Here is an 8347-nt window from a genome sequence, read left to right as displayed (position 1 = left end):
TAGCTCCAAAGTCGATTATCAATCATATCAGTGCGTATATAATATTTGACACTCACGTAGCGTAACACTCTCTTTCACATACATATTGATTCAAAAACAAGTGTTTGAACTATTTTTATGCAAACACGAATGAGCTGACTTGGATGTGTTGAGTTGAGCTTATCAGTTACCAAGCTGAACCAAACAACAAGTAGCGTCTAGGCAACCCCCGAACAGCTGATAAGGCTTTCGATTCGTACTGTTCGTCTTGATATTGATGAATTGTCTCAGAAATCAGAAAAACAAATTGACTTATAATAGCTTAAGGCAAAGCATCGCATAGTCGTCATTTAATTCAAGCTTTGATTGTAGTCACAACGGTCGTAATAACGGTAACTCAGTGAGCAAAACGAAAATTTTTGTTGAAACCTGTATAAGAACATTTCGATCCAAAAACGTTTGCAAATAAAAAACTTTTCGCGGTTTGTGGTGAAAGTAACGATAATATTTCCGAACTTTAAGTACAATTTAGAAAGAAATCAAAATGTCTTGTGCGGTGAACAACGGTAAATGTCTAACCATAGGTGGTGTGTACTAACAAATCTCCAAAATATTTATAAATCACTAGGCGGTAGACAAAGTATTGAGGTGGTTAGTTGATATGTGTATATTATTGCGAAAATAGTTTTGAAAATGTAGACCTTGGTATGCAAGTCATTCAAGCTTCAAATTATAACTAAATTAAAGAAAGTGAATTGAAAGTATCCAATGTTGAACGATTATAACGTGAGATATTTTTATACATACGAGTATGTATCGTCAAAGCAAACTACTTCTGGGTACTAATTTCAACCCAACAAGAGCAGAACAATAAAAACAGTAACTTCGGTATCTCCGAAGCTAGAATACTCTCACAGCTGCATTTTTTTATAACAAAAAAGGGTATAAAATATTTGTTTATTTGATTTTGATCGGCCAGTTTGTAGTCCCTATTTGCCGTGTTAATTGAGCAATACTCTACGCCATATTTCATGAAGATACCTTGTCAAATAAAAAAGTTTTCCATATAAGAACTTGAGTTGGATTGACCATTTTGTATGGCAGCTATATGCTATAATGATTCGAACTAAATAATTCCTTCGAATAATTTAACCATACAATGGATAATAATCTAAGCTGAATTTCGTGAAGATGTTTTCTCAAATAATAAAGCTTTCCATATAAGGATTTAAGTTGTATAGGGCAGATATATGCTAAAGGGATCCGACCTGAACAAATTCTTCACAATAATTTCGTAACCATACCTTATCAAATAAAACAATTTTACAGTATAGGTATATAAGGACTTAAGTTGGCGCAGCTTCTTGGTGTATAACTTAAAAACTGACAGCCTAGTTTGCGTAAATCAGCTCGTCATTTATTCTCGTATATATAAGTATAAGTATACTTTTACTTTATAAAGTCTCCGACGTTTCCTTCTGGGTGATATAAAAATCTTGGCAAATTCAGGTACTTTATATTGAATATAAATTAAGTAAATGTATAGCATGCATTTTAGAAGAATTATAAATATTAGGTATTGCAATTATATATACATATATATATCGCGAAACATTCTTACCAGGCGTTTTAACACATATGCATTGTATATTCACATTTTCAGACTCAAATAATGCCGTCACAAAGAGTCGGTCGAAAATTTTTCCTGACAAAAAATACAAACAGGTTCAACCAACGGGCAAAGAAGTGTCGGGACTAACACACGAGTGTGGTGTATTCGGAGCGATCGCTTGCGGTGAATGGCCGACTCAGGTTAGTAAACTAATAGCTTAGTTTCACAATAATCAAAAACTTCGAAGATGTAAATAAACTTCAATGATTGGTGTCTGACAGCTTTTTCTGAATTTAGATAAATGTTCTCAAATCTCGTAGGAGGGGACGTAACATCTTACCTTCTAGTTACAATATTTCAAATTGCATCGTAAAATGTGTTACTGATATCAAAGATCTTGGAGTAGTCTTTGACAACAGATTTTCTTTCAATAATCACATCAATTATATCACTTCTAAAACATTTTCTGTAATTGGTTTTGACCGTGGAAATGCTTCCAAGGTTTCCGACCCCTAAGCGTTAAAATTATTGTATACATCTTTTATTCGTTCTATGTATGGAGTATCATGTGTTCATATGGAGACCACTTTGTTTATTTCAATTACACCCTAAATAACTTGAAAATCGACAGTCCGTTCTATTTTCATTTCATTTTTAATTATTGGAGGTATTGACTGTTCTTATTTATTAGGAAAAATTAATATCAATATTTCTCAGCGTTGACTCAGATCTATTTCTCCATTTTATTGCAAAAAGCAGAAAACTCAAATTGCGGATTAAGTTCTACTTGATTTTTCTCATTATAGGGCTTCCTTCATTAACATCGTTAAATCTTATTTTTATTTAAGTTATTATTCGTTTAATTGTAATTTTATAATTCTAATTTAAATTATATTTTTCTAATAGTCTGTAAGAATTAATGTTCATAGAATTAAGTAGCTCAATAAATTAATAAATAATTAAATAACTAAATAATTATAAAGTAATAAAATGTAAATTTAAGTTTTATAAATAAGTTTTGAGTAAATACTTCTTTATTCACAACTTGGTTTGAATTTTAACAAATTACCATAATTAATTTTATATAATGGAATGTTCGACTTTAAGAACTGGACAGATTTTTTGTTATTTAGTTATTAAATGCAACATTTTTTTAAAGCGAAAATTATGAACAATACCGGATTTTTAAGATGTTGGAGCATCTCCCCGATTCAAAACTATGAAGTTTTTAAGTCCAAGCCACAATACTTACCAACACTACTCCATTCGATTTTTTGTGGCTCATCCACAGTAAAGTGATTATTTATACAAATAAATATTGAAAATTGAATTGAGTGTAATAAACGGGAAATATTTAAAAACAGTTTATGTTTTTCTCACTTAATCAAGAGTAATAATCGAAGTCCGCTAGCAACAAAGTGATACTAATATATTTTACTGATACTGATCGAAAGTAGCTAGTTGTCTATGTGCGAAATTTTGTTAGCCACCGAAGTCTGGTTTTATAATCACGCTGCTCAACACGTGAGTGAATATTACTTAAGACTATATAGTACATATTGTATGAATATATATATTTATACTTATAAATATATATAAATTATCAGTCGATATCTCTTTACAAAGTTGTAGTGTGCAAAGAATGTTTACGAAATAAAAATATTGTCAGAAATATTTATAATTATTAAAAAGCATGGGTGGAGGTTACAAAAACACATATGATTAGTACGGATCTTAACAAATTTATTATTTAATTATATTACTGTAGCTAGTGATGTATAGTATAAATTATAAGTCGGTAGCGATCTATCAAAGTAGAAAATTTCATTAAAATTATAATAAGTTTGAAAATAAAATTTTATTATAAAATTAGTTAGTAACTGGGTAACGGTTGTTTAGTAAGACGATTTCGTAGATATCATAGTAGCTATTCACGTTTAATATCTTGAATTGACTCAAAACGGTTACCCCGGAGCGGTCGTTTGAGTTTGCTGAATAGCCAGAAATCACACCATGTTAAGTCATGCGAATATTATTGATTTGCTCCGATATTCGGACGATTGATCGTCTGTTTCTGTGTCCGTGCATAGATTGAAGACCCATCACCTGTTATAATACGTTTCATGACATCCTGATAGTCGGAAAGCATTGTTCCACAGACGTTAACGCGACGCTGTTTTCCGATAAAATTTAGTGACTTTGGAACCAATCGAGCTTTCACTTTTCTCTGGCTCAAATGATCTATCAAAATGGTTTTCATTGATCCTTTCGATATTCCAACGATGCAAGTAAGATATCTGACTGTTAATCGTCGATTCTGAAACACCAATGCCTTTATTTTGTTGCCGTGTTGATTATCAGTCCTTCGCCGTCAACGCATTTTCGACATTCTTTGAATAATTTGTACCAATCAAAATTATTTTCTTCAGAAAGACAGGCGTGTACTAAACACCATAGAAAAAACATATATTTCGACGAAAGGGTTTTAGTGCGAAATTTATTTTAAAAAGTCTTACTATTTTTTGCCTACAGTAGTATGCATTCTTTCTTTAAACTTAATGCATGTGTTCACTTTTAATGTTTGTTGTCCTTTGCCTATCAGTATGCGAGTATTTCCGAACTAGTTCCTCAGTTTTTGGGGTATCAATAAATAACTTTGCACACGCTTTTTTTTCGTTGCAACCACCGATATGGGTCTACTATAATGTACTAGTATAGCTGTCATATAATTTTCACTGATCAACACAAAGCCCTTGTATGGAAAACTTTTTTTATGAAGGAAATCCAATCCAACTTCGATGCAACCGAAGTTAACGTTTTTTCGCTTATTTTTCCTTCCTTCGCTGTATTAAAGCCTATCTCGTTGGTACAGTTGGAATCTAATAGTTGCTTCGGCGATGTGAGAGAAAACAAGTGCATCGAAAGTAGCTAGTTTAGAAACGGACAGTATACTTCTACCATAATTTATTTTCTTCGGAGTCTTTTGACCTGGAACCCTACACTTAGATTTGTCATGTCGAGGCCGGACCGGACCGGAGTCTGTAACCTTTCTAATGCATAATCCCGATGCTGAAAATACCAGGAATAAAGAGAATAACAATGGCATGAACACCTGATTTAGGAAGTTAAAACAAAGTTTCTAAATAGCCAACTTATCAATGGATTATTTATTCAGTGGAAAAAGATACATTTATTATTTATTATCATTATTGTGACGTAATTAATTGTCTAGTCATTTTGCTCTGATTCGTGTGCAACATGCAAACAACCAACGTTCGACTATAAATTTGACACAAATAAACAAAGTCGGAGGTGAAGACGTTCATACATTGTTTACAAATTTTATGTTTTTTGAATCCAAAGCAAAAATAGTGTTTTATTCAGTTTAAGACGGAGGGCCCACAGAGAAATTCAATATATGAAACTTCTGTGTATGCCTCTTACATTATCAGCATTGACGTCAGTAGTTGAGGGGTACAGTTAATAATGGCATGTTTAATTAATTGATCGCGGCCAACGCGGGATCTATGAACAGATATGTGTTGAGCTTCTGCGGCTTATCAGCATTGTGCGTTGCATGCTTGGGGGTCTAGAGATTTTGTAATTGTTTTTGTTTACAATTCCTCAACATAACAATACGGCTCGTTATTGTTAGTGTCTTCAATTACGTCAAACCAATGAACTCATTTATCGGTCCATGTACTATGTGCAGATGAGGTGACCAGTTGAGTGACAAGTTTAGTATGCCGCCTTATTCAAAATTTCTAAGCTTATGCATTGTGAATCTAATTCTGATTTATGCTTTGCATTTCCAGATAGACATTGCTCAGTGCATTTTTCTGGGGTTGGTAGCACTGCAGCATCGTGGGCAGGAGTCGGCCGGCATCGCCACAAGTTTAGGAAAAACTTCCAAGAATTTTAATATTCACAAAGGAATGGGAATGATAAGTAATCTATTCAATGATGATGCCATTCGGAAATTAAAAGGTAACCTCGGCATTGGGCACACTCGATATTCGACAGCAGCTGCATCGGAGATGGTGAATTGCCAACCATTTGTAGTTCACACTGCACATGGAGCTGTGGCGATCGCCCATAATGGCGAACTGATCAATTGCGAATCCCTGCGTCGTGTGGTGAGTATAGAATATTTTTTAATTCGTTTGCTTTTCTTACTTGCAATGCTTTAAGGTCTTGGAGCGCGGTGTTGGCCTATCCACGCACAGTGATAGTGAGTTGATTGCCCAATCTCTCTGTTGTGCACCTGAAGATGCCAGCGAACACGATGGACCCGACTGGCCAGCTCGTATACGCCAGTTCATGACACTGGCGCCACTGTCATACTCGTTAGTCGTCATGCATAAGGATAAGATCTACGCGGTACGCGACTCCTATGGGAATCGACCACTCTGCATTGGCAAGATTGTCCCAATCACACTGGGCCATGGAAAGCCAGAAGATGCACCCGCTGAGGGTTGGGTAGTGTCAAGTGAAAGTTGTGGCTTTCTTTCGATAGGTGCTCGTTATGTAAGAGAAGTGGAACCCGGTGAGATTGTAGAGTTGACAAAAAACGGCTTCCGTACAGTAGACATTGTGGAGCGTCCGGATTACAAGAAAATGGCTTTTTGTATTTTCGAGTATGTTTATTTTGCCCGCAGCGATTCCACTTTTGAGGGACAAATGGTTTACTCAGCACGTTTGCAATGTGGTAGGCAATTAGCACGAGAATGGCCTATCGAAGCAGATATTGTAAGCTCAGTACCTGAGTCGGGTACAGCGGCAGCACACGGCTATGCCAAGGAGGTAAACATACATATATTTTTAGTAAATATTTCGTTGTTACTCATTTAGCTTCATTTGGTTTCAGTCCGGCATACCATTTGCCGAGGTGCTTTGCAAGAATCGTTACGTCGGTCGTACCTTTATTCAACCTTCACCGCGACTCCGGCAGTTAGGTGTCGCTAAGAAATTTGGCGCGCTCTCAGTTAATTGTGAAGGGAAACGTGTTATTCTTATTGACGACTCGATTGTTAGAGGAAACACTATTGGTCCCATTATCAAGCTGCTGCGAGACGCTGGTGCCACAGAGGTACATGTGCGTATTGCTAGTCCACCGCTTATGTACCCTTGCTATATGGGAATCAATATACCAACTAGAGAGGAGCTTATTGCAAACGAGTTGGAGCCCGATGAACTGGCGGAGCATGTCGGTAATTCGATCACTTTCGCGGATTGCTATTCCTTCTCTTTTATATTATAAAATGTAATGATTCATAGGTGCTGATAGTTTAAAATACTTGAGTGTGGCTGGACTCATTACAGCTGTGGAAATAAACAAGGCAAATACAAACCCCATTAAAGCGGGATACTGCACAGCTTGTCTGACTGGAGAGTATCCTGGAGGCCTACCTGAAGAGCTCAGCTGGTAGCAGTGATAGTTGTTCCAAAATAAAAGAAAACGTTATTAATTTAAGTATTCAAAGTTTAATTATAAAGGAAATCAATTACACTTATTTATTTGTACTTTTGTATCGTAATTTGTTCTAATCTACTTATTTTAAATTCCATAAAATTCATATAATTATTCATAAAAAAATAAAAATACAATTTATAATGTCTTTAGTTTAATAATAATTGTATTGAATATTAGCTTAAGTTAATCTGTATGATGTAATCATGTTGTGATGTAATAGTTAGAAGAAAGTTGATTTGATAGCTTCATACGCATATTGAAAACAATTATTTATAATAATGGACACCACCTACCAAGAAAAACTAATCTGTTTTCGTTAGCCGGAGTTACGTACTTGGCTGCGAAGTTCGCCGTGAAATCGGAAACATTCATACTCAGTTTTACAGTTCATACTTAAGGTGTGGTTAAGATAAAATAGGAAAATTGTGTTTTACAGTTCATACGTAATTTAAGTAGTGCTGAAGTAGCAGCTGACTTTTTTGAATTGTTTTGAATTTTCAGTTATTTATCAAAAGAAGAATAACAACAAATAATACATAACATTTTGTGAAAAAATATCGAATCGGATTGGGATTTCTAACAGTTCCGATAGGAACCGACTCGCTAGCGGTAAAGTCCGAGGTTCTCTTGGTGTTTTCATCTTCTCGTAAATTTATGTATTGTTTGGGCACAATTTAACTATGGCAACTTAACTATGGTGCAACTGGGCGTAAAGGTTCCAGAGAGAGATGTTTTCAGCAATCATCTCGAAGTTCGGCTGCATCCTTTATAACTTGGATCGCTGTGTCACTAAGCCTTCCTTTTTGGTGATATTTTCTCCGCGGATATATCTCTGAGAAATATGTGGATGAGGCGGAGTCGCTGGAGAAGGACGCAGTGTTCGAAGCTCAAGGAGAAGATTGAAGAAACCTCTCAATCAACCCTAGTTTCAGACTGCCAGACTAGTATTACAAGCGGAAGTGGAAGCCATCCATAGTACTAGATTCAGATTTACTTCTTGAATTGCGGTTTCTTTTAAGGAGGTGTGCATCCACTCCGATAGCGGATGAGTTGCTATGCAGACTATTCAATATTAACGAATGAGCTTACTAGCGATAAGATCAAGCTACTTCCATATTAAACTTGTCCAGCTTCCTATCTACAGCAGAATCGTTGGATATTGTAAAGCGGAAGAGCTCGTAAGAAAGGGCATTCTTGCCCAAATTCCATCAGGATGAGAACGAGCAGGTCTTTTACTGTCTTCGTGGATTCGGGCACTGGACTTATGGACCCCGCGCGAGCTA

General features: G+C 35.6%; 1 protein-coding gene across 2 annotated transcripts; it reads left to right on the top strand.

Moving 5' to 3' along the window:
- The first annotated feature begins 310 nt into the window (after positions 1 to 310).
- LOC108967067 (amidophosphoribosyltransferase) lies at positions 311 to 7209 on the top strand. 2 transcript variants are annotated; one of them, XM_018930301.1, is made up of 6 exons: positions 311 to 545; positions 1643 to 1791; positions 5407 to 5727; positions 5783 to 6394; positions 6459 to 6801; positions 6869 to 7209. In XM_018930301.1, the coding sequence occupies exons 1-6, from the start codon at positions 524 to 526 to the stop codon at positions 7018 to 7020; spliced, it is 1599 nt and encodes a 532-aa protein (XP_018785846.1). In that variant the 5' UTR covers positions 311 to 523; the 3' UTR covers positions 7021 to 7209. The 2 variants fall into 2 exon arrangements, with proteins under 2 accessions (XP_018785846.1, XP_018785845.1); XM_018930300.1 differs by having other exon boundaries at positions 311 to 566.
- The last annotated feature ends 1138 nt before the right edge of the window (positions 7210 to 8347 follow it).

The sequence above is a fragment of the Bactrocera latifrons genome, unplaced genomic scaffold (assembly GCF_001853355.1).
Source record: "Bactrocera latifrons isolate USDA-ARS-PBARC rearing strain unplaced genomic scaffold, ASM185335v1 scaffold_174, whole genome shotgun sequence".
NCBI lineage: Eukaryota > Metazoa > Arthropoda > Insecta > Diptera > Tephritidae > Bactrocera > Bactrocera latifrons.
This window is presented reverse-complemented; position numbering and strand designations above follow the sequence as displayed.

What these genes read in the sequence shown, in the direction of transcription:
- LOC108967067 (XM_018930300.1), top strand. Translation starts at nt 524, where the DNA reads ATGTCTTGTGCGGTGAACAACGGTAAATGTCTAACCATAGGTG. An exon ending in GCGGTGAATGGCCGACTCAG is followed by an intron (nt 1,792 to 5,406) that starts GTTAGTAAACTA and finishes TTGCATTTCCAG; the next exon opens with ATAGACATTGCTCAGTGCAT. An exon ending in TGAACTGGCGGAGCATGTCG is followed by an intron (nt 6,802 to 6,868) that starts GTAATTCGATCA and finishes AATGATTCATAG; the next exon opens with GTGCTGATAGTTTAAAATAC.